This window comes from Solanum stenotomum, chromosome 3 (genome assembly GCF_019186545.1).
Source record: "Solanum stenotomum isolate F172 chromosome 3, ASM1918654v1, whole genome shotgun sequence".
NCBI lineage: Eukaryota > Viridiplantae > Streptophyta > Magnoliopsida > Solanales > Solanaceae > Solanum > Solanum stenotomum.
The window spans coordinates 7,384,157-7,402,836 of record NC_064284.1 but is presented as its reverse complement, the minus strand read 5'-3'; the positions used below and the strand labels follow the sequence as shown (position 1 = coordinate 7,402,836).

Genomic DNA, 18,680 nt, shown 5'->3' with positions numbered 1-18,680 from the left:
AAATTTAGATACAGGTGTCTAAATACAAAAACAAGAAAAAGCAAAAGAAATCACGTGTTTTTTTGCTTTATTTTTTTTAGGGAAAAGGGTTAAATATATCCCTAAACTATTCGAAAAGGATTAGATATACCCCCGTTTAAAGTTTAGCTCACTTGTGCCCTCGCCGTCCAACTTTTCGTCTAGATATGCCCTTATGGGAGTTAAATGCCAAATGGAATTGCCACGTCATTTTTACATTACCACGTGATATTTATATTAAAGGGAAAATGGTCAAATATACCCCTAAACTATTCGAAAAGGTCTAGATATACCCCCTTTTAAATAAACTACCCGACCCGTTTTCAACAATTTTTTTTTGGTTCCCGAAAATGAGTAATTGACTAATAAAAAATATGAAAAAAATAAATAAATTAACTCCAAAAATTCGAAATAAATATAGTAACCTTAAATTCAACAATTTCAACAATTTTTTTAAATTTTTATTTTTTTCGATAAATCACGAAAATGAGTAATTGATTAATAAAAAATATGAAAAATATGAAAATGACTTTATGCTGAATTTTTAGGTTATATTTTTCATATTTTTTATTAATCAATTACTCATTTTTGGGATTTATTGAAAAAAAATAAAAAAAATAAAAAATTGTTGAAATTGTTGAATTTAAGGTTACTATATTTATTTGCGAATTTTTGGCGTTAATTTTATTTATTTTTTTCCATATTTTTCCTATTTTTTATTAGTCAATTACTCATTTCCGGGATTTACCGAAAAATATTTGTTGAAAACGGGTCGGATAGTTTATTTAAAAGGGGGTATATCTAGACCTTTTCGAATAGTTTAGGGGTATATTTGACCCTTTTTCCTTTAATATAAATGTCACGTGGTAATGTAAAAATGACGTGGCAATTCCATTTGGCATTTAATGCCCATAAGGGCATATCTAGACGAAAAGTTGAACGGCGAGGGCACGAGTGAGCCAAACTTTAAATGGAGGGTATATCTAGTCCTTTTCGAATAGTTTAGGGGCATATTTGACCCTTTTCCCTTTTTTTTAAAATACTGAATACTCGTGCAACTCTTTTTTTTTTTTTTTTTTGACGAATATTGTTGGTTTTATTTTCACTAACAAATATTAATTAAATAAGACAACGAAACTAGAAAACTCATAACATAATCACTGATAAGAAAAGGTAGCGAGAATGAGACCATATTAGACTCAAACCAACATCAACTGAGTTTCATTAATTTTTTACTCAAAAATTTTGTGATGCGTAAGAGTAAAAGATTGAGATTAATATCAAGGATATTTTTGAGTTAAAAGGTTGACGTTTGGGATATTTGGGGGCTAAAAAGAGAACGAAAAATAGTTTTCTACTAATTTAAATAATTGAAAGGTATTTTAGGCCCTTCTCCGTTTTAAAAATAATAGTGCATATTCACCTTCCAATAAACTCATCCCACCCTTTAACTTTTTCCTCGTAACGAATTTTGTGATGGGAAAGAGTAAGTTTGAGCCGAAAGACTAATATCATGGATATTTTTGAGCCAAAAGGTTGACGTCTGGGGTATTTGGGGACTGAAAGGTGGACGAAAAATAGTTTTTTACTAATTCAAATAGTTGAGAGACATTTTAGGCCCTTCTCCGTTTTGAAAATAATAGTACATATTCACCTTCCAATAGACTCATCCCACCCTTTAACTTTTTCCTTGTAACGAATTTTGTGATGGGTAAGGGTAAGTTTGAGCCGAAAGACTAACATCAAGGATATTTTTGAGTCAAAAGGTTGACGTCTGGGGTATTTGGGGACTAAAAGGTGGACGAAAAATAATTTTTTACTAATTCAAATAGTTGAGAGGCATTGTAGGCCCTGCTCCGTTTTAAAAATAATAGTGCATATTCACCTTCCTATAAACTCATCCCATCCTTTAACTTTTTCCTCGTAACGAATTTTGTGATGGGTAAGAGTAAGTTTGAGCCAAAAGGTTGATGTCTGGGTATTTGCTTTGGAGATTGAAAGGTGGACGAAAAATAGTTTTTTACTAATTCAAATAGTTGAGAGACATTTTAGACCCCTTTCCGTTTTGATAATAGTACATATTCACCTTTCAATAAACTCATCCCACCCTTTTTAACTTTTTCCTCGTAACGAATTTTTTGATGTTGACTTCTTATCAATATATAAAGCAATTTTATACTAACATAAAAAATACAGAACTTCTCACATCTAGATCTAAATGGCAAAATATGAGTCATTTTTTTGGGACCTACTGCGTTATTACCACAAGTTTATTAGTAGTAACAAAATGTACAAGTAAAATTATGCAAACAATATGGTAACAAACGTACAATTATGAAAAATTGGAGGAGCTGAACGAGAAAGACTCCCTTCCTAATAGTCTTTCTTTTTTATTCGATGTCCGATACCGAGCCCATCATTAGTTCACGGTCCTCTCTGCGGAAACGCGAAATGTGTAAAATTTTCTTTGATTAAATGTCTTCAAGTTTTTTTTTATTTTATTACCTCAAAAATAAATGTCTCCAAGTTAAGGTTGTGATTTTTTTTATTTTTTGGTCTGAGATTAAAATTTATTACTTAAAAATTGTGTGATGCTTAGAACCTGTTTGGAGGGCAAATGACCACTCACTCTTCGAGGCAAAAGGGACAATATATAGCCCCACAAAGTAAATCCTAACTTTTTGTTTAGTAAGTTCCAACGACGTGGCACAGTTAAAATTTTAAAAGTTTTTTTTTTTTTTTTAAAAAAGGTTTTGATTGATTTTGACAAGAAGTTTTATGTTTTTATAAATGAAATTTACATATCTCGTATTGTCAGTTGTTTACTGTATTTTAATTACTGCACTATGTTAGTTCACTGTTGACCATCCTAATTGCTATATTTTCTACACTGTTTTTTCTGCTTTGTACTTGAATTTACTGCAATCGAGCCAAGGGTCTTTCAGTCTCTCTATCTTATGAGGTAGTGGTAAGATCTTTGTATACTCTACCCTCCTAAAATCCTACTTGTGGGATTCCACACCGGATATGTTGTTTAATTACCTATTTGAAATTATATAAAAGTATTGTAAGTCATAGTAGTAAATTATAATTCAAAAGACATAAAAAAGAAAGTGTCAAAGGAACATTTGAGTCTCAAAATTTAAAAGATGTCATATAAATTGGGATGGAAGAGTATAATATACAATTTTTTTTAGTATTTACTTCTCCGGTTTTCAATTGTTGTTTGTCTGATTTTGACATGTGATAGAGAGTCTAAGAAAGTAAAAAAAGAAGAAGAAAAAGTGGATCGGTAATATTGAAAGTATCAAAATACTTATTAAAATTTAAAAAATAGTCAAATAAATAAATAAATATCATTTTTAAGGAGCTAAAAATAATAACAAATCAAATTAATTAAAATGGATGAAGTATTTGTTTTAACCGCAGCAGTGTTCATGCGATCAATGCCTCTTCATTTGTCTCTTTTCTCTATGACAAAATGCCGACATTCTTTTTGAGATGATTAGAGTGGGTTAAGCATGTGTCTTTTTTAATTTTATATTATTACTCGTATTTGATTTAATCTTTCTTAAGGATGGACATTGAACAGAGTTATTCAAGCTCGTCCAGACATCATAATTATTTTAAAAAAAAGTGTTTAACACTCTACTAATATGGACCTATTAGAGTAGTTTTAAATATCTACTAATTAGTTAGTTTTATACTAACACTCTACTAATAATTTAACATCAACGCATACTGCACCATGATTGAGTTTTTATTTAACATCAATGCATACTGCAGTCTGCACTATCAACCGTTTATGCTCTATGATAGGTTGTCTTTGTTGTCTCGAAAAATCTCCTTTCGAGTCCAAAAGAAGATGTAGGGGAGGGTGTTAATAACTGCGCAAATTGTGTCTAATCGTATAAGATTAAAGAACAAAATAAACAACAAATTTATATAGAATAAGTATGCATGCAGATGAACTATCTTTTGATTAAACAAAAGAGAAGCAAATCAAATTGCTCGTCATTTATTTATAATGGCAGGAAGAAAACTGGTATTCTAGTTAAATAATTTGTTTGGATAATAATTGGAATGTACTGGTGAATATGCTTCTGTTGTCCCCTCATTCTATTCAAGAAGTCGGTCAGCTTCTGGATTTCTTTTGTTTTCTATATGAACTTGCAGAAAAAGATTTTGTGAAATTTGCGGTGATGTAGGTTTCTAAACAGCAATTATTACCTGCCATTCCTGCAAAGATGGTTGACGTGCATCAATAAGTTCTCTCTGTCTTTTTAGCATGAAAGGGTGGACAATCAGTCAAGCGAGCTGAAAGCCATGACTCTCTGATCCATTCTTGCTTCATCACCTTGTGCCACATCTATATGAACATTCGAATAATGGAATACACGAAAAGAAAAAAAAACTGAGTGATGGACAGTGAGCTTCATTACTTCAGCAAGCTACTAAGCCTTTCCTAACCTCATAGCATCAGAGGTAACTACCGCATAGAGTACGGCACATACACATGATCAATATATCTTACGTACACCAAGATATATACCATAACCTAATTTTAAAAGAATCAAATATGTTGTACTATCAATTTAATTAGATTGAATTTTGACATGAATTTTTTTTTTTTATATAAATGAAATTACATATTTGAAATTATACAAAAAATAATTTTTAAGTAATAATAAATTATAATTCATAATATTTAAAAGACAAGAAAAAAAGATCACGAAGGAACATTTGAGATTCAAAATTTAAAATGTACCATATAAATTGAACGAAAGAGTATATTATACTTTTCTTTGTATGTACTCGTCCAATTTTCAGTTGTTTTGTTTTCTTCTAATTTTGACATGTTAAAGAGAGCCTAATAAAATAAAAAATGATAGTAATGCCGACACTACAAAAATACACATTGAAATTAAAGAGTTGGGACTATAAATAAATAAATATTTATTTATTATTTTTTATAAAAAGTTAAAAATAATACTCCATTCATCTTAATTATGTGGTACCTTTCGGATTTTGAGATTTAAATAAGTCTATCTTTGACCATAAATTTTTTCATATATCTTTAAAATATTTAAAATTGGCAATCATTGTGACTTATACTACTTTTTACGTAGTTTATGAATATATATTTATTTCTTTTAAAAAATTTAAAGATTTCACAATGATTGTCAATTTATATTAAGAAACTACGTAAATAGTAGTTGAAGTCACAATCGTGGTCAATTTAAAATATTTAAGGGCTATATCAAAAATTATGGTCAAAGTTAGACTGTTAGACTCCCGCGAAGCGAAATGTTCCACACAAATTGGGACAAAGGGAGGAGTAATAAATCAAATAAATTAAAATAGGGGAAGTATTTGCTTTACCTATAGACTGTTCATGCGATCAAGGTTTATGCTCTATAACATGTTGTTTATGTTATTCTGAAAAATTTCATTTCGAGTCCAAAAGAAGATGTAGGAAAGGATGCTAATAGCAACATAAATAATGGGTAATGGTATAAAATTAAAGTACAAAACAACAAACATAAATAGAATATGTATACACCTGATCACATTTTGCCCCCTCATTCTTCATTCGGTTCGTATGGTGGTAATCTCAATTCTGTGCAACAAAAGAAGTTGAATAGAGCCCTTTAGTAGCATCTAAATACTTGTTCATCGCCAAAACTAAAGGCCAATATGAGCTTCACTTAAGTTGGATTAAGAGTCGGCCAAAATCTAAATTTTTTGTGTTTTCTGTGTGAACTTGCAGAAAAAAATTTGTAAACTTTGCGGTGATGTAGGTTTTCAAATTGCAACAGTTACCGGCCATGACGGTAAAGATGTTGACGTGCACGAGTAAGTTCTCTCTTTATTTTTAGTGTGAAAGGGTAGTCAGGTGAGCTGAAAGCCACAACTCTCTTATCGGTACTTACTTCATCACTGAAAGGCTGCTCCAATTCGAGGGAAATTGCTAATTAGATTGTCAGTTTTTTCAACATGCTTTCATTAGAATGTTGTGACATTTAATTTTATTAAATATTGTCTGTGCTTTTTATGCACACGTAACCCTCTTCCCTGTTTTCAAAAATTCTATCTTTTCTCTCTTTCAGGTATTGCCAGGTGGACTGTTATAAAGATGCACCAGATAATTGGTGTTGTGAAAAATGTGTCAGAAAACAAAAAAATGAAAACTCTGAGGGATCAGAGATACATGTCTGTACAAGTATTTGTCAAAGCACTCTTCCACCAGAGAAACGTAGTAAGTTTCTTGGTGAGCGTGAGATCAATTGGAAAAAAGAGGAACAAATCAGGAAAACAAAGTATCTACCTGTTGAAGAAGCAATTGGTCTATTGAATTCTGGCTCTTCAAGAGTTATGTCAGCTAAATCCAAGACGACTGAGACTCGAGGGAATTTAAGCAAACCTAGAACTCAGATTTCAGATGTTTTTCCTAAGAAGAAAACACTACAGTATTCTTTAGGGTTAACAGGATATAAGAAACCTCACAGTTTTCTAAATTTCAAAACAACCGAACCGAGCATAAAACAAGTCGAATCATCTAAAGGTTAATTTTCACCAACATTTCTTGTATTCATTACTTGTTCAAATATATACTTTTCTTAGGTCTCTATTCATTAGAAATTTCATTTTCTATCATATACTATTGTATTTCCATCTAGTTGATGTAGCCTGCTTGTTAGGTCCTGGGGGAGTTACCATTCTAGAGCATATGAATTTCAATGTTGTGAAAGCGAGTGGAATGATGAATCCACCTATGACACACCCCTGTGATCCTGCTCTAGCTCATTCCTGGAAGTAAGTACCCTTCATCATGTACATTTATTACTAATTGTAATTCAATTCATCTTTGTTTTTGAATGGTCCATCTTTGCTAACAGTCAGGTGACTGATTAAACTCTTTGTTTTATATGTTCCCTATTGATAAGTATGGATATATATGTAATACTTTTTAGTTAACAACATAATGTTGGTTCCGAGGAGATGGCCATGTGGTTAAGATATAGGAGTAACAACTTTGTTTATTATTAAGACACCCAATATATATATATATATATATATATATATATATTTGATGATGTTCTTTTATTTGAGGAAGTGGGAGCATTCAACCAGAATGCATGTTTTCTTTTTTATAATTAAAAATCTCTCTTCCTCTTTGTATTTCAGGGGAAGTTTTGAAATCTCAGGTGCTTCAGAATTTGTACAAAGCGACCTCAATAATTTTATCCAGGTTCATCCTCCTTCTAAAGTTAAACGTAAGGTGTATGAGTTTTCAGGGAAATTGCCTCATACTCTTAAATTTGAACTAGTTCCGCGCGGAAAGATTTGGACAAAGCTATTCAATAATCATTGTCCAGGTAAAGAAGACGTAGGACTATATTTCTTTACAAGTGAGAGAGAAAGGTTAGTTTTTGCTTTATAGGTTAGTTTTTGCTTTATATATCTATCTGTAAAGGGGTACGGGTTGCAAAGTTGAAATGCACCCTTGCCCAAGAATGTTTTTACTTGAATATGATTTGAATTTCCTATTATATGTAGGTCTGGGATATATACTTCTCTGGTGGAGTACATGCGTAGCAGGGATTTTGTGATGAGAATGGTTATAAATGATGTTGAGCTGCTTGTACTTGCATCCACAACGCTGCACAATGATTCTCAAAGTACGACTATAGTTAATCTCTATATTGCTTTCTTATTTATTGAAACTTTAGGTTATATATATATATGTGTGTGTGTGTGTGTGTGTGTGTGTATATATATATGATTATGCTCTGTAGAAGATAAATTATCTCATAATTGTAGAGTTGTCGTTCACCTTGTGATGTTCTTGCAGCATGGAACAATGAGTACTTTCTGTGGGGGTTATTTTACCGCATCAGACAATACACAAATGGATGTGCTGAAGGGGGCAGCAACGAAGTGATTGATATGGAGATAGACATGATAGCTGGAGAAAATGTGTGAATGCTGGACATTGTGGTCTCAACAACTACTTTCATCAATGACTTTGATTTAGATATTCAACAGAAACTGTTACTGCTGCTACCTATTCATACCTTTCTAGCTTATTGTTTTTGCATTTCCATTGTTGATCTTTGTAGTACTTGACGTATTTGTACTGTTCCTTTTTAGTTTTGCTTATAACAATCTATTACCAATTTTTGGGAAATTATTTTGCTTTCACATTGTTATTCGACTTTATCTTTATTACTAACTCAATTGTTGGACTTGTATGTTTTAGCTTCCTAGTATAAGTTGGGTTGACATACGTATTGATTCAACTGACTTGGATAGCCGAGTGCCATCACATTCAAAAAAATTGGATATACGTCTTGATTCAACTAACTTGGGATAGTCGGATGCCATCATAATTTAAACATGTTTTTTGTTCATTGATAATCTAACTGAAAGGGGTCATTATATGCTTCCTTCATAGTATGGTATTGTTAATTTACACACAACACACTCATAGGCACGAGATGAGGAGTTGCTTGAATGGTACGCATTCTCCATCTCCAACTTTGAAGTTGTGAATTCAAAAAACATTATGATGAAAATGATTTTGTGGGTGTTTTCACCAACTACATGTAACCGAACTTAGTGTTCAAAGAGCATGAAAAGTAAAACATATAATTTTTTAACTAAAAAATCCACAAGGATTTAAAGGTGTAAAAACGACGACCTGAACCCCTCAATGGGAACTAAAATTTACACAAAGTGAGTTCAGTAAATTAAAAAAAATCATTTAATACAAGGATTGGACTCAAAAAACTATCTTTAGACATCAAAATAGATGTGAAGGAAAAACAAATTCCAACAATTATAGTAATAGCATCACATGCATATATAGGCATATGCCAATTTCTGCCCATACAATTTTAACATAAGTCCTAGCAACTAACCTTCTAGTACACAAACAGTGGAACTTCTTCTCTTATTTAGCTCACAATAATGCAAGTGAAGAAATAATAATAGTAATGGTCATAGAGAAAAACAGGTTGCCTTGTTGCAGTGAAATCCCATCATGGCTTACATCTGTGTAACGCCTCCTAATACACCCGGATTTGTCACGTAAGGAGATCCGCCTGTGTTGGTTGTGGTGGTGGATGGTGTTAGCCCATAGTCGTAGGAGTGGTGCCACTAAATAAAGAAGTAACCTGTCAAGAGGTAAATAGAAGAAAAAGATACACTAAATGGAATGTGTAGTCTAGATTTTAAAGCAGAGTAAGCTAGCAAATTGTACCTCTTTAATTCAATCAATCACTATAACATTATGCATATAAAATTTAAGTCTGTAAAGGTTTTGGTCGAACTAAGTAACTTTAGTCCAAATTTTATGTTTGTCTTAAGTACACGCCAAACATTTTTTCAAAATTTCAATCGAAACTATCTAATAGAAACATTTCATTATGTGTTCAGATATTCAATTGAAACAAGTCTTGTTTCGAGTGTCTGAATGAAATTTGCTAGCAAGTTCAAGGGTTATCGATGTATTAAGCCAAAAATACGAAGAACAACACCCTTATCTAATCACCAACCCTTATTAGAAGGGCTTTACAATTTTCAATCACTCATTCGGTAAATACTACTTTGCCAGCAAACATCAATTTGTAACTAAACATCAATTTTTAGTTACCTCTCAAGGGGTACTAAAAATATATCCCCGCCCCCACCAACTTTTGACCACTTGAATTTTGCAGGTACTACAAGTGCTATTTACCTCTCAAGGGATACTAAAAATATATCCCATGATTAGTTTCTTTAATCTATCACACCAAACGTATCCAATTTATTAACTTTGGAGTCGTTTGATCAAGAAAAATATTCATTTCATTTAAAATCAGTATTTAGTTATAAACTTTCAAAATCTGACTTTTTTTCTCTCTTTTGTTAAAAATATAACTAAACATAACTTCATAAATTTCAAATAAAGTAAAAATATATTTCGAATCTATGACCAAACACCTACTCAGTATTCCAAAATATTTGATTTTTTTTTTACTGGCGTGTGCAAAAAGATGTGAATATTTGGATGTTCAATAATTGCAGCATTGTGATAAAGCTAGCAAAATAGTGAAAAAGAAAACCTGAATAAACAGTAGAAGTAATAATTTTGTCAATCAGTCAAAAGAGTGATGATGCTAATGCAATACAGTTTTCAAGATTAAAGACAAAAAGAGCTAATTTAGATTAGATCAAAGTGAAAAAAGAAAACAAATTAGAGGGTGATTGGACATAATTTGGCTTATATATAAACGATTCAAAAATATGTACTATAGTAATTTGAATAATGAAAACATGTTTTATAATGTTTGCACTTTATCGAGACTCACAAAAGAGAAAAATAGGAGAAAAAGAAAACAGAGTCTGGGAAAATTCATACCAGAGAACTCAAAATAGTATGCTATAGTGTTACACATAAGATTTGAATGTACCTTAAGCAATTTTTGAATCCTTTGTGAACCTTTCTTTCCCTGTAAATAAACAATTTTACTAACCCAAATGAACATTGGAGTACAGGAAAAGAAAAAAAAAACTGAGGGATGGACAGTGAGCCCTTAGCATCAAAGGTAACTACCTCATAGATAGAGTACAACACATACACAGAATATTCCTGTCCATCTAAGTAGGGTAGAAATTGCGAGGCCACCTTAGCATATCTACTACCTCTTAGCATGAACTTCTCGGAAAAGCAGCTCTATTCCTTTCCCTCCACAGATGGTAAAAGGGGCTGCAAGTATCATCCTGTAAACTTCAGCTCTTATCTGTAGCATATGTAGCAGCCCATGATGGTTCATAATTTCAACTCTCAGGTACCCGAGGAATTCCAAACTATTTCAGGAGTTTTTGCCATATATGAGCAGAGACTGTACAAGCATAAAAAAGATGAGAGTTCTGAAAGGACAGCTAGGATCCATTCAACCTTCTGACGGAGCTTCACATAAATTTACTTGATTGAGAAATGCTCCATCTCATTTAACTCAGCCATGCTAAACCCAGCTTTCTCAACATATTTGGTAGCATTTAAGATTCTCTGAAATCTGCCTTGGTACTTCTTATATAGCACCCTATTCCTACCATAGTAACAGTGGATCAACTTGATACTGTCTGTATTTTATATGCACACGTAGTCGGTAGTCCTCTTTTTTTTAAAAAAAAACTGTTTTTTCTCTTCTTACAGGTATTGCGTGCTGGGCTATTTTGTAGCTGCACCAGTGGATTGGTGTTGTGACATATGTGATACTGGCAAGAGGGTTATTTCTTCATACTCTGAGGGATCCAAGTTACATGCCTCAGCAAAGATTTGTCAGACTACTCTGCCACCAAAATATCGTATTGAGTTTCCAAGTGGGCATAGTATTAACTGAGAAAAGGAGGTACACACAGGGAAAACAAGATATCTACCTGTTGAAGAAGCACTCAGTCTATCATTGGACATCAAGAAATATGGGTGTCCACGGAAGAAAATTGTGTCTTCAAGAGTTCTGTCAACCAAATCCACGACGATTGAGACTCGAGGGAATTTAAGCAAACCTAGAACTTAGATTTCAGATGCCTTTCCTAAGAAGAGAACAGTGCAGCGTTCTTTAGGATCGGTAGGATTTATGAAACCTCGCAATTTCCCAAATTTCAGAAAACTAAACTGAGCATAAAACAAGTATAATCATCTAAAGGTTAATTTTCACCAACATTTCTTGTATTCATTACTTGTTCAAATATATACTTTTCTTATATGTTCATTCATCAAAAAATTGATTTTCTATCATATAATTTTATAATGTCATTGATATATATATTGTCTTTCAAAATAATGATCTCCTTAGACCATCAACATTTGCAAATCTTTTCTAGCAAATTTTATTTACTACTGTACTTCCATCCAATTGATGTAGCCTGTTTGTTAGGTCCTGGTAGTTCTACCATTCTGAAGCATAGGATTCTCAATGCCATGAAAGCGAGTGGAATGATGAACCCACTTATGACACCTTTGTGATACTACTCTAGCTCATTCCTGGAAGTAAGTTATACACTTCATCATGTACATTTATTAATAATTCAAATTCAGCTCATCTTTGCTAGTAGTCCGCTAACTGATTAACCTCCTCTTCTTTGTAATCTCCCTATTGATAAGTACGAATAAATTTATATTAATTTTTTGGTTAACAACATAATGATGTTCCCCGAGGAGATGGCCTAGTGGTAAAGGTATAGGAGTTAACACCTTTGATTATTCTACAAACTACATATATATTGATGATCTTACTTTAATTTGAGGGACTGGCAGCATTAAACAAGAATACAAGTTCTCTTCTCTATAATTAATAATAGTCTTTCTCTTTGTATTTCAGGGGAAGTTTTGACATCTCAGGTGCTCTGGAATTTGCACTTAGGATGCTCAATAATTGTATCCACGCCCATCCTCCTTCCAGAGTTAGACGTAAGGTGTATGAGTTCTTAGGAGTATTGCCTCATACTCTTAAATTTGAACTAGTTCCGCGTGGGGATATCTGGGCTAGTCTATTCAACAACCATTGTTCGGGTAAAGAAGATATAGAACTGTATTTCTTTGCAAGTGGGAGAGAAATGTTAGCTTCTACCTTAAATATCCATCTGTAAAGGAGTAAGGGTTGCAAAGTAGAAGTGCGCCCTTGCCCGGAAATGTTTTTACTAGAAATTGATTTGCATTTTCCATTATATATAGGTTTGAGATATATATTGCTCTAGTGAAGTTCATGCGTAGCAAAGATTTGGTGATGAGAACGCTTATAAATGATGTTGAGTTGCTTATACTTGCATACAGAAATTGGATGGAAGCATAAGCAGTTCAACATCATTTATAAGCATTCTCATCACCAAATCTTTGATACACATAAACTCCACTAGAGCAATATATATCTCAGACCTACATAAAATGGGAAATGCAAATCAATTTCTACTAAAAACATTATTGGGCAAGGGTGCAGTTATACTTTGCAACCCTTATCCATTTTCGAATAGATATACAAGGCAAAAGCTGATCTTTCTCTCTCATTTGCAAGGAAATACAGTCATATGTCTTCTTTATCCAGACAATGATTGTTGAATAGACTTTGCCCAAATAACCTTACGCGGAACTAGTTCATATTCAAGAGTATTAGGTAATAGCCCTGAAAACTCCTATACCTTACATCTAACTCTGGAAGGAGGATGAACCCGGATACAATTACTGAATATCCCAAGTGTAAGTTCCAGAACACCTAGGATGTCAAAACTTCCCCTAAAATGAAAAAAATAAGAGAAAGACTAATAATTGTAGAGAAAAGAACTTGTAATCCTGTTGAGTGGTGCAAATTCTTCAAGTAAAAAATACATCTTCAATATATATGTAGTTTGTAGAATAATCAAAGGGAAACTTCTGCTTTTTGACGCACAACAAAAGGCATATTCAAGTTCAAAGACACAAGAAAGATCCATGAAGCAATTTCTTAGCAAAAAAACATATAGAGAAAGTTCCACATGTAGTTAAAAATTGTTTTGCACTCTACATCTCATTAAGTCGCAGAACTGAAATTTTTAGAAAAATGTATGGCTCCCATATAACCTACTTACCCATAATTTCTTGTTTCCCATACCTGAAAACAGAAGATGGTCCATAATACAATGATATAGAGTGACAATAACTTCAAGTCCTCAAGGAATTTATCCATTATGGGGATCAAGTTAACTACCGTCTCACTATGTCACAACTCACAACTATGTATGAGCCTTTGTCCCATAGTTGGGCATATATTCTACAGTACCCAATTCATTTTTTTAGTGAAACTAATGGTGTCCCTAGAGCTTGCATGCACCCCAACTAATTAACTGGTACACCTGTCCATCCCACAAGGGGAATTATTAAACTCATATGCAAAAGTCTAACTTCCTGGCATCAAATAAGTCACGAGGTAACCCGGGAGAAATTTCAACACCATACTACAAGCATGGAAACAGAGCTAGTATTGGAGTCCATGGCACATATTGACAACTTAGTACTGCCCACCAAGGCTAGACAAGATGGGCGCACCAAGTGTTGCAGCTGAGATTCAAACCTGGAATCTCCAAGTTGTTACTCCTATCCCTTAGGTCATCCCCTTGAGAACCAATATTATGTTATTAACTAAAAAGTATCATATATGTTTCTTTACTTATCAATAAGGAAATTACAAAGAAAAGATTTATGAGTCAGCTAACTACTAGCAAAGATGGGCCATTCAAAAAGCTAGCATTAGAAAACAGAGATGGGTTGAATTTGAACTTTTTTGGAGCTCAGTTTGCCCTATGTTAACCTATGTTAGTAATTAATGTGAATTCATTATTTTATCTCATTCACAGCATCGGGACTCCTGTGGTCCAAAATTGTAGAACCACTCAGACCTAAAAAATAGGCTACATTAATTGGATGGAAGTACAAAAATAAATAAATTTAGCTATGAAAGCTTTACAGATATTGATGGCGTAACAGAAATCATTTTGGAAGATAATATCAACTCTAGATATATCAACAACATTATTTTAAAAAAAATTAATAAGAGTATATGATAGAAAATGAAAATTTTGATGAATAAAGATATAAGAAGAGGATAAATCTACAAAAGTAATGAATACAAGAGATGTTGGTGAACACTTAACCTTTAGATGATTGTATTTGTTTTTTGCTCGGTTCAGTTGCTCTGGAATTTTGAAATTTGCGAGGTTTCGTATAGCCTGCTGATCCTAGGAGTTCTGCACTGTACTCTCCTCAGGAAAAATATTTGAAATTTGAGTTGGGCTTGCTAAAATTCCCCCGAGACACGGTTGCCAAGGATTTGGATGGCAAAACTCTTGAGGAGACAATATTTATCAGCGATGCATGATGACAGAGCAAGTGCTTCCTCAACATGTCAATATCTCGTTTTCTCGGTCTGTACCTCCTTTTCCCAGTTAATACAATGCCAATTTTTGTATTAAAATGTAGAAGAGGTGACACTCAAATGAATGAAGAACTACACAGGAAGTAGTGATCAAGCTGATTCTCTCAAGATAATGGAGAGAATTATACTACAAGGACATGATAACATACAGCAAGGAATTTCTTCAACTCCTTCCCAGAGGCAATATCCCGAAAACTCTCAAGAGCTATATTTATTTCAGTCCTGAGTGCAGCAGCAACACCCAGGACAATGTCCTCAGGCAGAATGACATCTGGAATTTGGGGTGGAGACCTGGTGCATATATTTCAAGGTCAATCCTAAGGTATATCTGAATAGACAAATTACCAAGGAAGATAAAGAGTATACTTACTTGTTGATGAAGGTGGATGCATTGGACCAAAGGAAAAGGACTGCCAATGCAAGGATCGGTATATTGCAAACAAGTGTAAGCAAATGGTACTGAAGCAACTCAAAAAGCACCCAAAGTGAAGTGGCAAACCCAAGCACACTGGCAGTAATTTTCTTGTCCCTCCACAGAAAAATGTCCGCAGCTGCCCAAGAAAATTGAGTAATTAGATACATAAACACTATCATGTGGATATAAAAGAAACTGTGTAACTGTTTAACTACACATCAGACACATCTACTGAAGCTTGATATTCTTTGAACTTCAAAGGTAGGCAAACAAAACGGGTTTGAAGAAAATGGGGTAGAAGACACCTAGGAGGCGAAAAAACACTAGGCTATTTTGGGTCACGCAAAAGTAGATAAACTTACTATGTTTCTTTGGTTGCACACTAAATCTTTGCAGAGGCACGTAACTTGGATCCCTCAGGAGACTCATTTTCTAGATGAATACATTACCCCCTTGCCAATATCACAATTTTCACAACCACCAATCCACTAGTGCATCCTCACAATAGCGCGGCACGCAATATCTGAAAGGAAGAGAAAAGCAGAATTTAGGACTATGTATACACGTAGTATTAAAGAGAATAAAATGCCAGAACATGCTAATGAAAGAAATAATGTATCATTTAGGTGGAACCCAGTATCCAATACCATTAGGATCCAGTAGTCAAGAATGCTAGCTAGATTAGACAACTCGAAGAGGTCCTTATTCTCCCTAAGAGTTAATATCACTTCCATTTAGGCTTTTAAAGTTATGTTCCACTTTTCATCAATACTTAACATTCCAAAAAAGTGAAGCATAGCTGATAATCTAACTAGCAATTTCCTTAAAGACAAGCAACCCCTTGTGTTAACAGATCAACTTATCCCTTAGAAATGGCAAGTCAACTAAAAAAGAAGGGATTTGGGATTGGGACAATGTTTTAGGTTTAAAAGAGCATATAAATATGACACAATGTGATGAAGCAAGTATGGTTCAGAGAGCCATGGCTTTCAGCTCGCCTGACTGCACTTTCATGTTAAAATTAGAGAGAGATAGACAGAATATACTGGTGCATGTCAACATTTTTGCACTAATAACAATGTAAAGATCAGTTACAAAATGTCATTAATTACACAATGGTAAATCATAACCAGCAAAATCATGTTTCCATCTTTATTAAGCTCACATTCTTATATATGTAATAAATCTCCCTTTTGCAGCAGACACATATCAAATGCATTGATTGCATTCCAAGTATTATCCAAACAAATTATTTCCTAGAATGTTCTTTGGCTATATCTCATCTAGACGGAAATACCTCCAGTACTCCTCCATAAGAAACTCTTTAAGGAGGTGAAGGTTAGTAAAAGCCAGTGGTACAATGCTATTTTTTTTCTGCCATTGTAAATACATAATAAGAAATTCGATCTGCTTCTCTTTTGTTAGAATACCGTTTATCTGTATACTTATTCTATGTAGGTAACCATTGTGCACAACGGATTTGTCTTCAAAAATCCCAACGTCGGTAGAAAACTAACGGCGGGGCTCTCATTTATTAACATTCTCCCCTACATCTTCTTTTGGACAGGAAATGGGGGTTTTCAGAATAACAAAGATAACCAATTGTAGGTCTTGTGACAATTGAACTACACTCAAAATAATTAGGGAAAAGCACCAAACAAACAGCAGTGTATTGATTACTATTGCCTAATGCAGATAAAATTGAAGTTGCGAATAGATATGGGACAATGATTTACATCATAGATCACTATAGTTGATACATTGTTTGACAATCAAATCCGGAACTTTAGTACCATATTGTTGATGAAGGAAAAGAACAATATTTTGAGAAAATCAAGGTTTACTCTTACTCTGTCCCTTAATGATGTAGAAGATATTATTATAGCACTTGTACTGAATTCAAGCTTCTTATAAAAGGAAAACATACTAGAGAAACTTACTTGAGAGTTGAGAACTTTAGAAGTTAATGCTGCCTATTCGCAGTATGTGCAACATGTCATCTCTTACATCTGATCAGTGTTTTGGACACAAAAAGGCGATAAAAGGCAACAATGGTCGCCTCGCCTCAAGGCGAGGCGAGCGGCGAGGCGCTCGACTTTTTGAAGTGCGACACAAATTAATACCAATAAATTAAAATATTTAATTGCATATGTAAATAATCAAAATCTCAATAGCAATTACATATAAGCAAATATTTCAATCCAAAAACTGAAAGTAGAACTTGAATGAGAAAAATATATAACAAAAGTCAAAACAAAGGTAAAAGTGACCCTGAAGTCTGTAGAAGAAGAAGGAAAAAGAAACAGAGAAAGAATAATCTGATGAAGAAAAGAATAAATATGCGTTGGTTGGACTTCGGAATCAACGGAAAATTCTGGTTGGTCGCTGGAGGAGTCTAGTCGAAAACACTAAAATTACCTTTTAACTTTTAAAACCCTATAGTTATAGCCTTTTTTAAGAAAATACAAAAGGCAATGCCTTTCTCACCTCTCGCCTTTTGTTGGCATGGCGTCGCTTTTCGAAGATCGCCTCGTCACAAAGCTAAAAGGCGATGAAGGGTCGCCTCGCCTTGCCTCTCACCATTGGCGACGAGGCATCTGATAATGTAGCAACTTTTGAAAGACGAATATTTTATCCATCAAAGACTGCTAACCACAGCAAATCATTTAGCGAGCTGGTCAAAGGTACCAAATAGTTCACCTCATCATGTAAGTACTATTGCACATGTACTCACTTAGTCACTTCCCTTTTGTCCAAGAACTGCATCTTTTTGTGATGCACGTATGGATTCTTAGGATGGCACGGATCCTTGCTAGGCACTCCACTCATTCTGTTGGTTTGTGGTGAACCCTATTTATCATTGAGGCACATTTGCTTATGAAGTGACATTTTGTATATTTTTGGGTATAGTCAAGGCCTAGACTCATGTGTGACTTAGAAGTTGTACAAACACCATACTCATGTCATGTTTGATTTAGTAAAATTTCTAATGTAGCCTTCCATGGCTTCTTTTATGACGTTATCGATTTTTATAATTTAAGTTTCCACTTAATGAATTGCTCACTGTTTTATAAGATAATGAAATTCCTTCGACAAAGCACAGCCAAGTGCACTAAGTTTCTGTATGCATGGAGTCCTATGGACTATAAGAAGTTGTTTCCACCACTCGAACCCGTAACCTCTATGTCACGTGACAACAACTTTACCAATTACCCCAAGGATTTGATCACGCCGGATATACACACTCTATCAAATTGACTTTTCAAGTCATAAACCCCCCCCCCCCCCCCCCC

General features: G+C 33.7%; 3 protein-coding genes and 1 pseudogene across 7 annotated transcripts in view; 2 read left to right on the top strand and 2 right to left on the bottom strand.

The window, feature by feature from the left end:
- Nucleotides 1-4,045: 4,045 nt before the first annotated feature.
- LOC125857849 (uncharacterized) lies at nt 4,046-8,188 on the top strand. The gene is made up of 7 exons (XM_049537501.1): nt 4,046-4,063; nt 5,789-5,874; nt 6,129-6,583; nt 6,720-6,834; nt 7,207-7,443; nt 7,579-7,700; nt 7,874-8,188. The coding sequence occupies exons 1-7, from the start codon at nt 4,046-4,048 to the stop codon at nt 8,002-8,004; spliced, it is 1,164 nt and encodes a 387-aa protein (XP_049393458.1). The 3' UTR covers nt 8,005-8,188.
- Nucleotides 8,189-8,797: 609 nt separating this feature from the next.
- LOC125857765 (PLASMODESMATA CALLOSE-BINDING PROTEIN 3-like) overlaps nt 8,798-18,680 on the bottom strand; it is a 16,114-nt gene continuing 6,231 nt past the window's right edge. The window contains exon 5 of the mRNA XM_049537400.1: nt 8,798-9,037. Within this exon, the coding sequence (XP_049393357.1) occupies nt 8,984-9,037 (54 nt within the window). The 3' untranslated portion in view covers nt 8,798-8,983. The remainder of the gene's footprint in view (nt 9,038-18,680) is intronic.
- Nucleotides 10,584-18,680, top strand: part of LOC125857602 (uncharacterized) — a 9,555-nt pseudogene continuing 1,458 nt past the window's right edge.
- The window catches only part of LOC125857768 (reticulon-like protein B1), an 8,158-nt gene continuing 436 nt past the window's right edge, over nt 10,959-18,680 (bottom strand). The window contains exons 2-6 of one of the 5 annotated variants that reach the window (XR_007445695.1): nt 15,750-15,910; nt 15,343-15,523; nt 14,692-15,263; nt 11,446-11,601; nt 10,959-11,357 (exon numbers count right to left, since the gene is read on the bottom strand). Coding sequence is in view for 2 of the 5 variants with exons in the window: in XM_049537413.1 (XP_049393370.1) it covers nt 15,095-15,263; nt 15,343-15,523; nt 15,750-15,816 (417 nt within the window). In the remaining 3 variants the exon portion in view is untranslated. Of the gene's footprint in view, nt 11,358-11,445; nt 11,602-12,846; nt 15,264-15,342; nt 15,524-15,749; nt 15,911-17,327; nt 17,390-18,680 lie in introns of those variants that run through there. The other 4 variants (XR_007445696.1, XR_007445697.1, XM_049537413.1 and 1 more) reach the window with 4 other exon arrangements.

Coding starts and splice junctions, on each gene's coding strand:
- LOC125857849 (XM_049537501.1), top strand. Junction 7,444..7,578: donor TTTACAAGTGAGAGAGAAAG/GTTAGTTTTTGC, acceptor TATTATATGTAG/GTCTGGGATATATACTTCTC. Junction 7,701..7,873: donor GCTGCACAATGATTCTCAAA/GTACGACTATAG, acceptor ATGTTCTTGCAG/CATGGAACAATGAGTACTTT.